The 19,225-nt window shown below is 35.6% G+C and overlaps 1 protein-coding gene across 1 annotated transcript; it reads left to right on the forward strand.

The window, feature by feature from the left end:
- The first annotated feature begins 17,025 nt into the window (after window positions 1-17,025).
- Window positions 17,026-18,400, forward strand: LOC127540028 (RNA-binding motif protein, X chromosome-like). The gene has a single exon (XM_051964553.1). The coding sequence runs from the start codon at window positions 17,162-17,164 to the stop codon at window positions 18,326-18,328; it is 1,167 nt and encodes a 388-aa protein (XP_051820513.1). The 5' UTR covers window positions 17,026-17,161; the 3' UTR covers window positions 18,329-18,400.
- The last annotated feature ends 825 nt before the right edge of the window (window positions 18,401-19,225 follow it).

Raw genomic sequence — 19,225 nt, forward strand, 5'->3', positions numbered from 1 at the left:
TGGCAAGTGCTATTATTAGTCCTCTTTTACAGATGGTGAAATAGGAGTAGACATATAATAAATGATTTTCTTCAGTTCACATAAGTAGTGAGTATCTAAGACAAAATGTGGATTCAAGTCTCCTTGACTCTAAGTATAGGGCTCCGTGTCTTGTATGTCTAGTTTTGTGGTAAGTTTTCAAGAACACAAAGCCAGTATTTGTAAAAATTAAAAGATCTTTCTGACTACGAAATTAGTTACCTATCCACTTAGACTTGTTTCTGCCTCTTTATTTTTTTGCAAAATAAAATAATTGACTAGCATATAAAATTCATTAGAATACTGTAAAATTTTGAACACTAACATGACCAATAACTATTACACATGATTCATTCAAAAAATGATGACTTTGTTTTCTGGAAAAAAATCTCTGCTTCCCTGAAAGCAAAGTAATCTTGCCAATTCAGGGAAATGTGATCACGTGTCAGGCAACAGTATTGCCATTAAACTTTACAGAACCATTAGAAAAGGTTTAATTTATGAACTGCAAAATGCTGGCATTCAGAAAGTTCAGGCCTTGTGTTATTTACAGTATTGGAGCATTCAAAGTCAAGCAAGGACTGAAATTTCCTAATAACCGGATGACATTTCATTTAACCTTTTTAGCTAAAACAGCATATACAGTTTATCTCCCTGAATCGATCGAGCTGGGGTGAGGCTTACCCGTACCATGATTCTACAACTCAGACTTGATGATGTGACATATGGGGCACTTTACGAAGAAAAAAATGAAGTAGCTCATCCTTCAGGGTGATTCAGAGCCCCTTTGCATTAATTCACAACCAAGAGGTTCAGCAAAAGGATTAAAACGCTCATAAACTTATGTGAGCTAACTTTATCATACTGATATATGAGTTCTCTTTATATGAACTCATATTTATGTATGTCTTTTTATTTCTCTATATTCTTTCTTTTTTTAATTTTATTTTTCCTAATTACATTTTTAATCAAACACTAAATTACTGTTCATTATTAAAAATTTTTCTTATGCAGCACGATAAATAAGGAAATATGTATAGAAGAATTGCACATATTTAACCTATATTAGATGGCTTGCTGAGAGGGTGGGGGAAGGGGAGAGAGAGAAGATTTGGAGGATGGGGTTTTTGTGGAGATGAGTGTTGAGAATTTTCTTTGCATGTATTTTGAAGGTAAAAAGTTATTATTTAAAACAAAAGATGCAAAATGTTAGCAAATAACTAACATTCATTTGCCAAAAAAAAAAAAAAGTAATTTTCCAAAGTAACCACACTAATTGACAGAGATATGATTTTAATCTAAGTCTTTCAGACTCCAGGTCCAATGTTTTCTCCATTGATCTATACTTTGTCATGTAGGAAAACATCACTAAACTCAAAAAATTCATTTTTTCCTCAGAAAAAAATTAAATTAAAATATTTGACCAAATGAAATGATTGATATTGTAATTATTTATATGTATACCTTTATCACACTTTCAAACAGTTCAGTGGAAGGAAGATCTATCTTCAATCATTAACTCTTGGCAACTTTATAATGGAAAGATCTAGGTTGTCATTTTATATCTCAAGCTTTACATGACTTTTCTCATTTAATTCCATTGATAAGAGTTATGCACTACCTTTATTATCATTTCTGTTTTATAGATAGGGAAATTGAAGTGTACAATGATCAAATGACTTGACTAAATTTCACAGGTAATATGTGATGAACTTGGCTCTAAATCTTTCAATTATTCCAATATCTAACATTGCTTTAAGGAATCATATTCTGCAATAATCTGATTTGTTATCCAAGCTTCCATTTTCTCATTACCTCTTTCACAAAAACAACCATTGATGACATATATGCTTATATGTATCTGATTAGTTACTCAAATCTTTAATCTATCTCCATGCTTGGAGACATCCTGATTATTCCAATGGAAAGGCAATTCAGAACTGGAATTACGAATTCTGATGTCTCAGGAAAAAGGAAGACTGGGAAAAGGGAAAACAGGAAAAATCCAAGAAGATAATCATGAAAAGGGAAGGAGGAATGACCTTTCTCATCAGCATTTGTGTGTCCAAAGGCATTAGGAGTTAACCTGATACAATGAAGGACTGTTCTAAAGAATTCATATTCTAATGGAAATTGCAACATGTGTACATGAAAGACATATACAGTTTACGTAGAAGATCATGTCAAAGCTAAGGGACTGAGGGAGAAGAGAGAAGACTAGAAAAGGCCTTTAGCAGAAGGTGAGCTTTGATACCTTTCTCTGACTCTCTCTGTTTCTGAATCTCTATTTCTGTCTCTCTCTCTTTTAATCCTCACTTCATTATTATTTATTTTTTAATTTTATTTCATTTTTAATTTATGGAATAAAACTAGCATTTCTATAACAGTATAAAGAAAGATGATTGCAAATGAAACTGAAAATCTGTAATGTATTGTAGAGGGGGACAGTCAGTGGGGGAACTCTGGGTAAGGTATAAGACCCTTCAGCCCAGAGCGAACCTGCTAACAATGTCTGGTTTGGCTCTCCACCTCCCCTAAGGGCTCTCGGCCTTCCTGAGCAATCAGGGGGAGGTGACAACCTGTGTGGAGATTGAGGCAGAGGGATGCCAGGTGGCAAACTATGGACAATAGCAGGTTATTTATGTGGTCCCACATGCTCAGTGTTGTTTTTGTTACATCATAAAAAGGGGAAAGTCCTTGAAATAATCGGGCTCCATTTTCCCACCATCCTTGGGAGTCGCCTTATCAATTTTCCCCAAGAAGGGATATTTTGATCACCCCAGTGTGGGCGCCCAAACTTGGAGCTCTAGGTGAGGGAAAAAACAATTTTTCCCACTTGTCTATTTCTATACTTACCCTTCCGGGTCTCGGGGACTTCTCCACTGATCTCGGCTATTGAGTCAGTCAAGTTGATTTGACTTTCATTTTTCAGCCCAAATGAGGCAAATATTAAGCAATGAGCCTCCCTCCGGAGGGAAGGAAGAAGCAGGCTTAGCTAGGTTAGAAGCAAGGTTGTTGGTGACTCAGAAGCAGGTCACTGAGCTCTCAGAGGCTCTGGAGTGCAGGCCTCGTGGGGACTTTGGAGCCAGAGATGGGGAAGTTAGTGGGAGAACAACTAACTGAATACAAGGGAGAAAAATTGGTTTTAATGAATCCTACAAGTTTTAAAACTAGGAAAGATTTTAACTTGGGTGGTCAAACCAGGAAGTATGAGGAGAAAAGCAAGCAGAGGGTTGGGGTCTGTAGCTCCAGTACAACACCTGGAGCAGAGCTAAGGAAGTCTTTTTTAGGGTTTTATTGATTCGTATTGCTCCTTACTGCTCTAGGAGATCTGCAGGGCAGGGCCATTTGGGGGAAAAGAGAGTTAAGTGTCTTAAGTACTATTGCCCGGTGGGTGGAAAGGGAATTAAGTACCCTAAGTACCTTGCCGAGCAGCTTGCAGCTCATTTTCAATTCTGCCTACACCTGAGCAAGCCCTTAGGGCATTCCCCATCCAGCCTCCTCCTCCCTCAACTCCGCCTTGGGGGGGGGGGAGGGCAATGACACATCAGTAGCGCCCACGAAGCTACACTTGGGGCTTGATGGCAACTAGGGCCAGGTGGTGTGGAGAGATCGGAGAGCGGTGAATGGATAGGCTAACTGCTTGGGGGAGAGGCTCTGCTGGTCTCTCTACAGATGGAGAAGGAACCTGATGGGTGCCAAAGAGCCGTATGTACCTTGTCCATCACGGAGAGATGGAAAGGGAGAGGACCCTCAGGGTGAAGGAGAGGGTCGGGAAACATGGGGTGGTTCCATCCCTGACTGAGCCCACCAGTGAAGGAGCCTGGCAGTTAACCCTTTCTATACTCATAAACATCAGAAATAATTCTCAGTGAGATTGATGCAGGACTTCAAAATCTGCAGGGATCATTGGATTCCCTGACACATGAAGCAACAGTACGTTTTGTCACCCCAACTTGGGGGCTCTAGAAACAGGACACAAAAATGTACAAATTACTATTCTTTTAAAATATTTAATATGTTAATATTTTATTATTATATATGTAATATCAAATAATTTCTGTCTTTTTTCTTTTTCTCTTGCCTTCTTCCCCTTTCCATGCTAGAGATGGCTACCATTAGATATAAGTATATAAATATGTAAAGTTATTTTATATGTAATTTTATTTATTAATTCTTTTTCTGGATGCAGATAGCTTCTTTCTTCATATGTCCTTTACATTTAATTAATAATAGTCAAAATGATTTAGCCCCTCAAAGTCTTTGTTAAAATAACATCGCAGTTACAGTATACAATGTTCTCTTGGTTCTGCTTATTGCATTCTTTACTATAAATGTTAAAAAGAACCTTGTCAAGCTCGGAGTCAGAAGTGAGGAAGAACATTCCAGGGATTGAGAACAGCTGGTACAATGAGACACAGAATATCATGTGTAAGGTAAAGAAATAGGCCAGTCCCTATAGCTAGATCATAGAGTATGTGGAAGGGCAGGAGGTATAAGAAGACTGGAAGGTAAGAAGGGAAAGAAAGGAATAGTGAAGGCCTTTCAATGTCAAAGAGAAGACTTTATTTTTGATCCTAAACATAAGAGGATAAGCTAATCCTTTTCTTCAAGAGTTACAAGAAACATTTCCCCCCAAGATTTGCTGTTTAAATATGTGATTGCCCTTTTAGGGGAAAACTTTATATTTCCATGACCAAGAATGTGAAAGTCTAAGGTGGCTGGTGTTGGAATGAGGAAGAATCACCCTCACGTTTTGCTTGTAATACATGTCAAATCTTTTCTGATTTCAGAAGCTAGGTAGGCAAGTTAAGTTTCGGTTGCTATTTGAATGGGACACTCCCCAGGAATACTACCAAGCTTTTCCTTATGAAACAGTTTGGTTGAGGCTTTAGAGTTAGATGATGTCATTATCAGCAATCTTGGACAACTCCTAGATCTGTAATCTTCGGCTGTAATACTAAAGAATTGTACTGTATGACCACCGAGATTGTTTCTAGCTCTAAATTAATGGTCCTTCAGCTCCAAATACATTAACCTTTTAGTGACATCATGGGACTCTCTGACAATAAATTGTAGATTACTTACACATTTAAATCCCTAATAGGAGTTTCTGTACTAAGAGTTTTCTACACTAATTGAATCATAGTTTGACTTTAAACAGAAAGACATACTAAGAGATAAACAAATATACTAAGTACCTCTTTTTCATTGGAGATTTTTCAAGAGAGTCTTGGTGATCATTTTAATAGGAGTGTAGGGAAGAAGTGAGGAAGGAAAAAGAAATATTCGATATCTTTCTTTAAGCAATGACAATTCTGATGACCATATTCATTCATGCAAATAAAGCATTTCAAATAGTATACTGGCAAATATTTAACAATTAACTTTCCAAACTCCTCCCCAAAATCCAAAAAATATACACAGGGTACTCTTGATTGATGCAGAAATCCTATTTGCCTCAGAAATGTCACAAAATTTCTTACTGGTGATACACATGGCTGAACAACCTATTCTTTTAGTTGCTATGTAACTTTGAAATTTATAAAAAAAATCTTACCTTTGTGAAACAGCCAAAGAAACAATTCTTTGGATTTGTTATTTATTGTAGTGCAGAGTTCGAGCAATAGAGTAAAATATAATAAAAGAAAAGCTTATTCTCAGTAAAACAGTTTTGTTAATTATAGAAACACCTTTCTAAGGGGATGGTTGGTCATGTTACAGTTTGGAAAATCTGTTTAAAAGTTATTATTTTTTAAAATGCTACATGTAGTGTAGAAGATAAGAACAAAAGAAACATGTTTTGTCTCATATCCTATCAAAGCAGATGTATTGCACAAATGTGTGTGTGTGTGTGTGTGTGTGTGTGTGTGTGTGTGTGTGGGTGAGCAACAGATATCAGAGAGTTCATATTGCAGGAATCAACCCTTTTAAAATGAATATGTTCATTTGCAAATTGACAAAAATTGCACACTTGAATATATATATATACTTGAAAAAAAACACTAGAGAGAGACAGACAGAGAGAGCAACAGAGACAGAAAGAGACAAAGAGACAGAGAGATATTATAGATATTATATATATTTATCTCATATTATTATATATAATAGATTATATATATGTAAATAAAGATTTATAACTCAGATTAGCAAATGATAGATAACTCTCTATCCATAGATAGGATGTCTATCCATAGAGATAGGAGAAAGAGAAAGAGACAAAAAAGGACAGATAGACTTAGGGAGATTGAGAGAGACACAGAGTAAATTAGAGAGACAAGCAGACACACAGCATCACAGATATATATGAACCGAGAAATAGGGACCAAGATAGAGAGGGGGGAAATCAAGAGAAACATAATCATTATTTGCTACCACCAACACCAACTGCTAAGTAATTCCTATAATGGGAAAATAAACACAAGAGCCTCGGGTTTGGCAGTTTCACCTGGACCATTCTGGCTCTTACCATAATCCAGATTTCATAGTCATGTTTTGAAGCATATCAAGGTGGTAGGGTATAGTGTCTAGATTGCTTTAGATGGAATCAGGAACACATAAATTCAACTACCATCTCTAATGTTTACTAGCTGTGGGACCAGGAGTGTGTCAATTTCCCTAGGTCTCAACTTCCTCATCTATCAAACTTAATGACCTCTGTCGTCCCTTATAGCTCTAAATTTATGATCTTTGATTCTGTGTGAAAATCAAATTAGAAAATGATATAAAGGAAATTAAATAAAAAAGAAAAAGAAAACTGCAATCTATACTAAATAAAAATGTAATAAAATTTTTATGAAGAAAAATAATATAATAATTACAATATCAAAAATGTCTGACACAATGTTGAGTAGCTCTACTTCTGGTGCTAGATTTAATGTCTAAAATAATTTCGTTATTGAGATATACACAGAGGATTTCTTTTGCAGGCAACACAGATTCCTTCTTTGCTATCATCTTAGGTTTTTGTTTTTTTTTTTCCCCCAATATATTCCCCTGTGGTTCTTAGAACACATTCAGAGACTCTAAGCAAGCAGTAAGAAGATTGAATATCACAACATGGCATAAATCTACACTTGCATTTGGTCTTTTGCCCTAAAACAGGGAATGTAATGATATTTAAAATGCCCAGTTTCCATTTGACTCTGGGTGACAATCTAATGACACTGATAGATCTGAATGCAACCCAGCTTGTGAACATCAATTATGAAAATGGCAAAGTCCTTTCCAGTTTTATCCACAAAATAAATGACTCCATGAATGCCAGTAACACAAGCTTCCACTACCAGTAATTTTGCATGATTAAGGTTTAAACAAAAGATAGCTGATGAGGGTGTCACTTTGTAGTCTTGCAGTAATGCTATAAACTCAATAAAGCTAAAGATGTTCTCAATTCAGAAGTGTCTCACCCTGACATTTGGAGCTGATAGCCTCATCCAAACAGCTCTTACTACTCTAATTCACCTCCATATATCATATCACATAATTGAACCATATTATGGGCTGTTGCTGCTGCTCGTACATTTCTTTTTTTAGCATAATATTTGAGCTCTCGACATTCACACAACAGGTTTCCTATCTATTAGATGCCATATTTACATTAAGTTTTATTATCCACTCCATCAGTTATTTTGCCTTGACATATAACTTCCATTGTGTATGTTGTCAGATCATTTGCCTCCTCAGAATGCCTTGGAGCATAATGTCAGCCTCTAGCTCAGATTTGGTGAGTAAAATATTATTATTTGAGTTCTTGTAGGAATAAATAATGTTCCAAATACAAGTTAAATTTATTAAGTATTACAGATATATAATCTTCCTGTTCTTTAAGGTATGAAGGACTACTAGCTGATACATTGGGTTGAAAGCTTCATTTCACTGTAGTACACCACTATCTAACTTTGGTAATATAAATGCTTAGACTTTATTTCTAATTTTAATAAAAATAAAGAAGGTTAAAGGTGGCACATAGAAAAGTGAAATGCCTCTTTTGCTTGGCAATAAGAGAAAATTCCCAAATTGAGGAGAATCCAGGTAGAATATACAAGATGGTAAAGAACCTTCAGTAAAGATCATACAACTATTGGTTGGCTGGAACTCAAGTATGTTTAGCAGAAGACTTTTATAAACATGACATCATAGATTGAGAGATAAGAAGAAGCTTTTCATAAAATATAGGAATTGGTGCCGGTATTTGAAGAGAGAAAACTTGAAAGAGGGATTAGACACATTTTATTAGCTCCCGAGGCAGACAAATGGAGTTGTGAAGAGATTACTGGGCCTGAAGTCAGGAAGACTCATTTATCTAAATTCAGATCTGGCCTCAGGTACTTACTAACTGTCTGATCCTGGGCAAGTCACTTATCCTTGCTTCTCTCAGTTCATGATCTGTAAAACAAGATGGACAAGGAATAGCAAACTACTCCACTGTCTTTGCAAAGAAAAACCCAAATGGAGTCAAAAAGTGGCAGGCGTGACTGAAAATGACTAAACAAAAATATTAGTTCAATATAAGGAAATATGTGTTGACCATTAGAAATATCTCTTAATGGAATGGGCTATCGATGGAGGGGGGTCCCTATCATTTCAAGCCATTAAGCAGGGATTAAGTGACTACTACATTTCTATTAATGTATGCATTAGACTAGACAATTAACCAATTTGTCAGTCAAAATACATTTGCATACTTAACAATGTGATAGAAAATGTATAATTTGGAATATACAAAGAAGAGAGTGAAGGAGAGAGAGAGAAAGAAGAAGGAAGGAGGAAGGGAGGAAGGAAGGAAGAAAGAAAGGAAAGGAAAGGAGAGGAGAAGAAAGAAGAGGAAAGGAAAGGAAAGGAAAGAGAGAGAAGGGAAGAAGAAGGAAAGGAAAAAGAAAGAAAGGAAAAGAAAAGAAAAATCAAATAAAGCAATTTCCAGTCTTTTAAAAAATTTTTATAATAGTTTTTTATTTTTCAAAATACATGCAAAGAAAGTCTTCAACATTCGCTACAGTAAATCCTTCCCCTAGACTACAAGTAATTCAATGTAGGTTAAACATGTGCAATTCTTCTAAACATATGTCCATATTTATCATGCTGTACAAGAAAAATAAGATCAAAAAGGGGGGAAAATGAGACAAAAAAAAAACAAACAAGCAACTAAACAACAAAAAAATATGAAAATACTATATTGTGATCAACATTCAGTACCTGAAATCCTCTCTTTGGATATAGATGGCTCTTTTCATCACAGATCTTTTGAAATGGCCTGAGTCACCTCTAAGTCCATCACACTTAATCATCACATAATCTTGATGTTTGCTGTGTACAATGTTCTTTTGGTTTTTCTCACTTCAATTAGTATTAATTCATGCAAGTCTCTTCAAGTTTTTCTGAAATCTTCTTCTGATCATTTCTTATAGAAAAATAATATTCCATTATATTTACATGTCATAATTTATTCAGTCATTCCCCAACTGATGGACATATACTCAGTTTCCAGTTCCTTGACATCACAAAAAATGCTGCTACAAACATTTAACCATTTTCAGTCTTATGGAAATTGCATGGTATTAAATGGCCACTGCAGATAGCTGCTTTTCAAATTGGAGTTCTATGTTTGTAATGTTGTGATTTAATTTTTTCTTAAATCTATTTAGTATTTTATTTTCTCCAGTTCCATGTAAAACAATTGTAACATTCAATCCCCCCCTTCCCCCCCCCCCCCTCAGGAGTTACCCAGGGCCACCCAGAAAGAAGTTAAGTGTCTGAAACCAGATTTGAATTCAGGTCCTTCTGACTTCAGGGCAGTCACCTAATGCCCCAGCATTCAATTTTTAAACTTTGTGTTCCAAATTCTCTTTCTTCCTCCCTCCCCATGTCCCCACCCCACCCCTTGAAAAGGCAAGCAGTTCCATATAGGCTATATATGCATAGCCATGCAAAACATTTCCATAATATCATGTTGTAAAAGGAAAGAATAAAGCCTCAAAGAATAAAACCTCAAGAAAAATAAAGTAAAAAAAAAGAAATATACTTCAATCTGTATTCAGACAGCATCAACTCTTTTGCCTCCCCCACCCCGGCTTTGGGGGTGGATAGCATTTTTCATCTTAAGTCCTTCACAGTTGTCTTGAATCAATGTTGTTGCTGAGAATAGCTAAATCGTTCATAGCTGATAATCTTATAATTTTGCTTTTGCCTTGTACACGGTCCATTTCTGTTTGCATCAGCTCATGGAAGTCTTTCCAAGTTTTACTGAGAGCATCCTGCTTATCATTTCTTATAGCACTATAATATTCCATGATAATCATATATCACAATTTGTTCACTTATTCCCCAATTGTAGATCATCCCCTCAATTTCCAATTCTTTGCCCCCAGCAAAGAACTGCTATACATATTTTTGTACATATAGAAACTTCACCTACTTATTTTTTAAAATCTCTTTTGGGATCCAGACCTACAGTGACATTGCTAAATCATAGTTGTGTAGGTCTTTTGGCATAGATACAAATTCTTCTACAAAATGATTGAATCAATTGTGATTTAGGTTTTAATTATGTTTCTGTGACATGTTAACTTTCTGATTTTGGAAAATAACTTAAACTATTTATATCTTTATTCTTTATTTAAAATTTTATAGGGGTCCATTATATAGTTTCTAAAGTTTCTTTCAGTTCTATGATTGAATGCAAAGATACAGCACTAAGATTTGTTGAATTTGGAAAATTCAAAAGATTTTAGAGATTAAATAATCTAAAATATCAATTATAAAGAATCCCAGAAAAGTTTAACTCATCCAAACTTATACTTACTTGAAAGATACTTGTCAACATTATTAATTTATTTAATTTAATTTCTAAGGAAGAAAGCAAAAAAATAAAAATAAAGCCTTCAAGACTAGTCAAATCCTGAATTTCATGAAAGACTTGGTCTAGATTTTGGATATTAAATCTCTCTCTCTCTCTCTTTTCCTCTCCTGTGTCTCTGTCTCTGTTTCTGTCTCTCTCTCCCTCTAATACTATTTTCATAGTAGAGTACCTCAGACATTAATTCAAACCTTGACTTTCAATTGACATGTACTTCTAAAAGTACTTCCACATTCAGTGTATTAGAATAAACAAATGAAAAGAAGAGACTACTTGTGGCAGAACTCTGAAAAGAGAAACAAGAAAAGCTGACATTGAAATCGCAGAAACAAACACACAGACTAAGAAAAAAATAAGAGTTTGGAGTAATTTTGTTAAAGAGAAGTTATTATATGCTGCTTCATAATTCCTGAATAGTTATCTTGAAGAATTGGATAATTCTCATAATAATCAGTCTCTCAACCATCATCAAGGAAAGTAGAGCTCCACTTGATTAAAAAAAAAACTGAATAGCATAATGCAGATTAGCATAATTTCTATTCAAAATAATTGGTGAAAAAGGCTTGGAAGTTAAAGGATTAAGCTTCAGTTACTTGGAAAATTTGCTCAGGACAAATAAGTAAATTACCTAATAAATCACATTTTGAGTATGGAACCCCTTTTATATATATATATATTTTTTTTTTTTGGCCAAGGCAATTGGGGTTAAGTGACTTGTCCGAGGTAACATTGCCAGGAAGTGTGAACTCAAGTTCTCACCTGAGTTCAAATCTGACCTCAGACACTTAACACTGACTTCAAGGCTGGTACTCTATCCACTACACCAGCTAGCTACCCCCCTGGAATCCCTTTTAAATAGCTTTAAACATTGGTCTTTTAGTTTTAGTTTGAAAAGTTCTAGGGGGGGAGAATATAACTATTTTTTAAAAATTGAATTGAATATAATTTTAATGAAAAATTTGACTTATATGGAAGTTGCTCTTTTGAAACTTCCACACACTGTTCCCAGTTCTCCTTTTTAAGTCACTCAAAATTTACCTGAATTTTTACCCATGTGACAATCTTTAATAAATGAACCTTTAACAACCAACCTTTAAATAACTGAAGAGTTATTATCTCCTCCCAATTCTCCCTCAAGCCATAGCACCGCCCAAACCTTTCCCTAATTCAAAGGTCCATATTCCTATTTTCTACTTCCTTCAGCTGATCTGTGCATGTAATAGTATCCAGTTACATCACCACTCTGATTTATTCTTGAATGTTCACTTCACTGCATTTGTTCTCTTTATAAAATATCAAAGTCAGTACCAGTTATAATAAGCCATATGAAGTTTAGATTTTATCTCCTTTTAGAGAGATGAAATTGCAGTATGGAGATGTGAAATGACGTGGCCAAGATCACATAGTTAATTAAGCAAAGCTAGTATTAGACATCAGATTTGGTTGATGCCTTATTAAGGGCACCTATTCATATCCAAGAGTACTTTTCTTAAAAGTAAGAAACAAATTAGTCATGTGTGTCTCTCTATAAGTATTTGAAAATTGCTAATAAGCTAATAAGTATATTTGAGAAAATCCAATATTTCAAGTAGAAATAGAATGGAGAGATAAAAGTTCTGACTTTTTCATGCAATTTGCAAAACTTACACATACAAGGAAAAAAAACCACCTATTAGAATCTCTTTAAATAAGCAGGTACTTATGTTTTCTAAACATTGTTTATTTTTTTTTTTAAACATTCTTTCTGAATTTAGCATTCCAAATGCTCTCCCTCCCTCCCAACCACCACATATGTTGGGAAGGCAAACAATGCATATGATATCAAATGAAACATTTACATATTAACCATATTTCAAAAAATCAAGAAAAATAAGTGATAAAATGATACATTAATTTACACTCAAAGTTCTTCATTTCTCTTCTTCGGGGTGGGTAATTATTTTTTTTTTTCATCATGAATCCTTTGGAATTGTTTTGGAATATTGTATGGACCACAGCAGCCAAAATTTTCCAGTTTATTGTTACAAAATTGTTGTTTCTGTACTCAAAGATCTCCCAGGTCTTCTCATTTCATTTTGAATCAGTTCATATCAGTTGTGACATATTTTTCTAAACCCCCAATCCTATTTTACAGCACAATATTACAGTCATATGATAATAACTTGTTCAGTCATTCTCTAATTGATGATCATCCTCTCAATTTTCAATTCTTTCCCAACCCAAAAAGATCTGTTATAAATATTTTGTACATAAACATAAATATCCCTTTCCTTTCCTTGCATCTCTTTGGAATATAAACCTAATAATGGTATTGCTGGGTCAAAGCAGATAAAGTTTTCTAGAGTTTTTGAATATATTGAGGGAATACTTTTGAAAAAGATCACAAAATCAGATTATTCAAAATTGAGCCATCTGGCATTTAAAATACATTTCACAAGTTAATTTGCATTTCAATTAAGGTGTTTTTGGAACAAAGTAAATTATCGTCTGAATGTTCCCTTTATAATCATAAACTATTGGTCACAATAGAGAGATCACAAGAGAAATGGATTGAAAATCCATATGATACATTTCCATACAGTCTTGTGGACCATTCCTGCATGCAGGAATAAGTAGAAAGTTCATGGAATAGTAACAATGACATTGGAATTAGTGAGAGGTATTAAAAAGTCATTTCCAAAGCAAAGAGTATTTCATCAGATCAGACAGCCATAGAAAATATATGCACATCTGTGTGAAATGACCAATTTGCACTTTGTAAGAATTTGAACAAAAAAAGGATAGTTTTCATTGTTCTTTTGGAAGTAGGGTGAAAAATAAATGTTTACTTTTTCATAAGACTGTACCCCAAGATGTTATTTTTAAAATAAATACACATATATTATCTTGGTAAACATATGAGAACTTTAAAACACAAGGTAGGTGTCATTGAAACCTTAGTTTCTTTAAAATTTCATGTTTATAAATATAAAATTTTAAAATTATAAAAATTATCACATTTTAATGTAATTTTATATTTTGGTTTCTTTTGTGTATGGCTCCTTTTTAATTCATAGACATTAGAATTTTTTTAAGAAAAATAGGATACCATAATTTTTTTTTTTGGCATGAATGAGCACAAAATTCTTTTTTGAACTATTGTAGTTATTAAAGAGATACTGTAGTCTACTAGTATATGATGCAGTTATTATAATCTCGTCTCCAAAAAGGAAAATCTGAAAGATCTCTTTTTCACTAGTACTCTGCAATACATATCAAGTGTCATCTGGAATGGTGTCCCACAAAATTGGCCATATTATAATTTGGATGATATTGATACACTCAAGGTCATTGAATATGATCTCAATCCACTAAAGAATATTATGTTATCCTTTTGCATGCTTATGAGACATCCAATGATCCACATTAAAAAAATAGAAAATTAATAGAAAATTCTATTAAGGCATTCACCTTGTCCATCAGAGAGAGATGGAGCAGACCCTTGAAACGAAGAAGCCCCAAGAAATATGGGATGGTCCTATTGCTGACTGTGCCCACCACTGAAAGGGCCTGTCAGTTATGGCAATTGACTCATGGACATCAAAAATTGGTGTTCTCACCTTTCTTTCTGAGAAGACAGGGAGGGTATGACACCTCCTTTTTGGTGTTCTCACCTTACTGAGAAGACAGGAAGGGCGGGACCACCTCCTTTTTGGTGTTCTCACTTTCCTGTGTTCTAAAACAAAAGAAAGAGATGTAGAGAGCTAGAACTCCAGAGAAGTATACTTGAAAGAAGGTGTTAACTCAGTGGAATTGAGATCATGGTTCTTTAGTTCACACATATTTAGTATGCTGTAATGTAACTGTATATAAGGGCCGAGAAGGACTGGAAGAGAAGCATTCTATCTTTGACCAAGCTCCTGGTGGTTCTCCTGCCTCCTGCACTAAGACCAAGACTGGGCCAGAATAAAGACTAGATACTCTATTCCTGACCATTCCCGAACATTACAGGTATGGATATGGATTTGGGGTACAGGGTTGGGGGATATAAAAAAGTAGTTGCATAACAGAAAAAAATGTGATAATTGGGTACTTCCAATGACTAGATGTAGCTCTACAAAATTAAGATGGTTCCAGGTTGGGATCTGGGTGTTCAGTTGTGAGAATGAAAGAGGAGAAAGAAAAGCATGACGAAAATAACTTATGAAATACAAGATCTAAGAAATGTATTGGAGGGATAAGAAAAAAAAGCAAATAAGCAAAGTGATTTCACTGATAAAACTCTCAGATGAGAAAATTTATTCTATATGAACAGGACTTTTTCTATTTAGCATTACAATACATTTTCTTCACCATAAGAGTCTTGGAAAATTTTGTGTCAAATTTATTGATTAAATGATTTATTAGAGGTCACAAACATGTGTCAGAGGTAGAAGGTTAATTCAATTCTTCCTGGATCCAATGCCAACTCTCTATCCACACTCTATGGTGCCAGAAATATATCATCTAGTGAGAACAAGAGATAAGAAAGGCTCAACCTGACATAGTAGTACTGTCTGAGAAGGCAACCTCCATTATTTTGGGTGAAATTTTTTTATGCAGGATTTAAGAAAACATGGATAAAAGTCACATAGGATAGAAAGACATAGTTGTTTGCAATCCACATAATTTGAATGAAAGTCCACAATGAGATTTTAAATTCATTTAAGCAAAAAATTATGCTGTTTTTTCTTTTCTTCCTTGCCCTCCTTTTTCTCTACTCCTCTTCTTCTTTCTCAATATCATCTTTCTTCATCATGCTCTTCATCATCTTACTATAAATCATCTTTTTAATGTCTATCACCTGTCTGTCTTTGAATTTCACATGACTGTTACATCATTAGTTGTCTATAATCCTGAATAGTCATTGCATTGATCATAGTTCTTATAGTTTTTAAACTTGTCATCCTTTACATTTCTATTATTAATAATTTGTTCTAGTTATTTATTGTTCAGCAATGTATAAAAGTCTTCAAAATAGTTTTTTAAATAATATTGATGTTAAAGTATATACATTGTTCTGCTAGTTCAGCTTGCTTCATTAGATACCATTTCCTATGTTTTCCCATGTCTCTTTGAAATATTCTGTTTCTCATTTTTATAGCATTCAGAATCCCCCACCCCCCACGACACACATCATGATTACATTAGATTGTAGTCTAATGACTACAGAAACGGAATTATTTATTAATCTTTTGTGTTCATTATCAAATAGAGAAATTGCTGGGTCTTTCTTATATATCTAATTACATGATGATAGACTATGTGAGGTGAAGGTCATACTTTTTTGTGTCCCACTATATCAATAATTGATATGTATCCTGAAGTAAGAGATTTATTACTTACATAGCTTTATCCTGGCTTATGTAACACAAATACATTTAGGAGGACATTGGTTCTTTTCTAAGTTAGCTTTTGTTTTGCTTTTTTTATATCAAGATCCCATTTAAGTGATTTTAAAGGCATATAGCTCCTAATTTTCCAGAGTATTTGAAAGATATTATATGTATTGGAATATGTAATAGGAGGATTTCCTTCCTGAGCACCAAGGTAATTGTCAGAGAGAAATGCTCAAATTTCAATTGCTGAACATTTTTAGATATTTCTTTTTAAACAACAAAAAACAAAAATTCTAATCTATGTCAGGAGGTTCTATTTTATATTTTAAATATGTGTTAACATAGTTAATAGGTAGATTACAACACTTACATGGAACCATTAGATTGATTCTGAAAAAAAAAAAAAGCCAAATTCATATGGGTCCAAAAGCTTCATATGGCTTCAAAGCACCAACTGATTTGTTTCAGAATTGTGCACTGACACTGAATGCATATTTTCTAAGTTTTAGAAGATGGTTTTGGTGAGTTAGGGTGGCCAAAAATATAAATTCTTTTCTTGGCCATGAAATTTTCAGTGAGTCACACTATTATTCTGATTAAAATAAAGAAATAGCAGAGGCCAGGGGGATTGTTTATAACCATTCCTTCTGTGGGGCTTTGTGTAGCAAAGAACCTAAATGGTCAAAGTAAAACGTTATATTAAAATGATCATTGGAGATTTGCGTATTTACGTCTCGGCTCTTCTCGTTGTCTAGGTAGTTCGGCGGCCTTGGAGACCGAGGGGGGGCTGGAACGCGCGGGCACAGAGCCGAGCTTTAGAGCGCGTGGCCGCGGCGGCGGGAAGCCAAAGTCGGTGAAGCCCGAAGTAGCCGGAGAGCCCAGCGCCCTCATTTTTACCCCTCCTGCCTAATCGAACATAACAAAACCAGAAATGGTTGAAGCAGATCGTCCAGGGAAACTGTTCGTAGGCGGACTCAATACCGAAACAAACGAGAAGGCCCTTGAAGCCGTATTTGGGAAATATGGGCGAATAGTGGAAGTACTGCTGATGAAAGACCGGGAAACCAGCAAATCGAGGGGGTTTGCTTTTATTACTTTCGAAAGTCCTGCTGATGCAAAGGATGCTGCCAGAGACATGAACGGGAAGCTCCTAGATGGGAAATCGGTGAAGGTTGAACGAGCCACGAAGCCAAAATTTGAAAGTGGTGGTAGACGAGGGCCACCGCCTCCCCCAAGAAGCAGAGGCCCTCCGAGAGGCCTGAGAGGCGGCGGAAGAGGAGGAAGTGGGGGAGGAACCAGGGGACCTCCCTCACATGGAGGTCATATGGACGATAGCCGATATTCCCTTCACTTCAACATGGGGTCTTCCAGGGGACCTCTTCCAGTAAAAAGAGGCCCCCCCCCACGTAGTGGTGGGGGTCCTCCACCTAAAAGATCTGCACCTTCAGGCCCAGTGCGCAGCAGTAGTGGAATGGGAGGAAGAGATCCGATATCACGTGGGAGAGACAACTATGGAGGTCCATCCCGACGGGACCCAATGCCATCTAGAAGGGAAGTTTATATGTCACCAAGAGATGACGGTTATAATACTAAGGACAGTTATTCAAGCAGAGATTATCAAAGTTCTCGAGACAACAGAGATTATGCCCCTCCTCCGAGAGATTTTGCGTACTGTGACTATGGTCATTCCGGTTCGCGCGATGATTATCAATCTAGAGGATACAGTGATCGCGATAGAGACTATTCAGATCACCCCAGCGGAGGCTCCTACAGAGATCCGTACGAGAGTTACGGTAACTCGCACAGTGCTCCACCTGCTCGAGGGCCCCCTCCATCTTACGGGGGCAGCAGTCGCTATGATGATTACAGCAGAGACGGATATGGCGGAAGCAGAGAAAGTTATTCCAGCAGCCGCAGTGATATCTACTCAAGTGGCCGAGGAGATCGAGTTGGTCGACAGGATCGAGGGCTTCCCCCTTCTATGGATAGAGGATACCCGCCTCCATGTGATTCATACAGCGGCTCAAGGCGGGGAGCACCAAGAGGTGGCCGTGGAGGAAGCCGGTCTGATAGAAGAGGAGGCAGAAGCAGATATTAAAAAGAAAACCCCCAATTTTTGGACCAAAACTCCCTTTCAAAACATACACACACACACAAACACACACATATACACACATACACATACATACATACACACACATACACATACACACACACATATATACAAACACACACACACAAACACAAACACACACACACACACACACACACACACACAGCAAGTTGAGCTTGTTCTATTTTTACTACCAGAGGACTACTAAAAAGGAAACAAAATTGTTTTTCCTTTTTTATTGCCTGTTAAGTTCCACTCCATGATTTTTATGCTTTCATGAAGAACAAGTTAAAGCAATGTTTAATTTCATTTCAAATTTGTTTATTTCTTTCCAAAAAACAGATGTTAAATGTGTGAAATTTGAGCTCTGTGTACCAGTATTGTAAGTTCCAAAGTAAAAGTTTTCCTGAAAAGCTACTTCCAATCCGGTTTTCCTACCAGTTGAAACCAGCAGTTCTTAAGATCTTCCACAAACATCCAACCATCTAAAATGGAAATGGATCCTTCTACTTGTTCAAACTTGTCATTCTAAACCAATTAGCTATTTTGGAAGGTGGTTGGGGGTAATGCTGATCCTTAAGATTTCAGATTGTTTTTTTTTGAAACTGATATCTATGCAAGATTTTCCAATTTATTAGATGCTTAGTGAAGAAAAAAATGTTAAAAAAAAAATCAGTAAACTTAAAACCACAAATGGATAGTCATGACTACAGTTTGCCATTCCGTCGTTTTCTTGTGGATCTACAAGACCATCCCCTCAAATAAAAAACAAAACAAAAAAACAAACAAACAAAAACAACAACAAAGAAAACATTTACGTGTATTAAACAACTACAGAATTTTAAATAAAAGGTTTGACCAGTTTCCCCCAAAAATTATCAT

This window comes from Antechinus flavipes, chromosome 6, assembly GCF_016432865.1.
Source record: "Antechinus flavipes isolate AdamAnt ecotype Samford, QLD, Australia chromosome 6, AdamAnt_v2, whole genome shotgun sequence".
In the NCBI taxonomy this organism is placed as follows: Eukaryota; Metazoa; Chordata; class Mammalia; order Dasyuromorphia; family Dasyuridae; genus Antechinus; species Antechinus flavipes.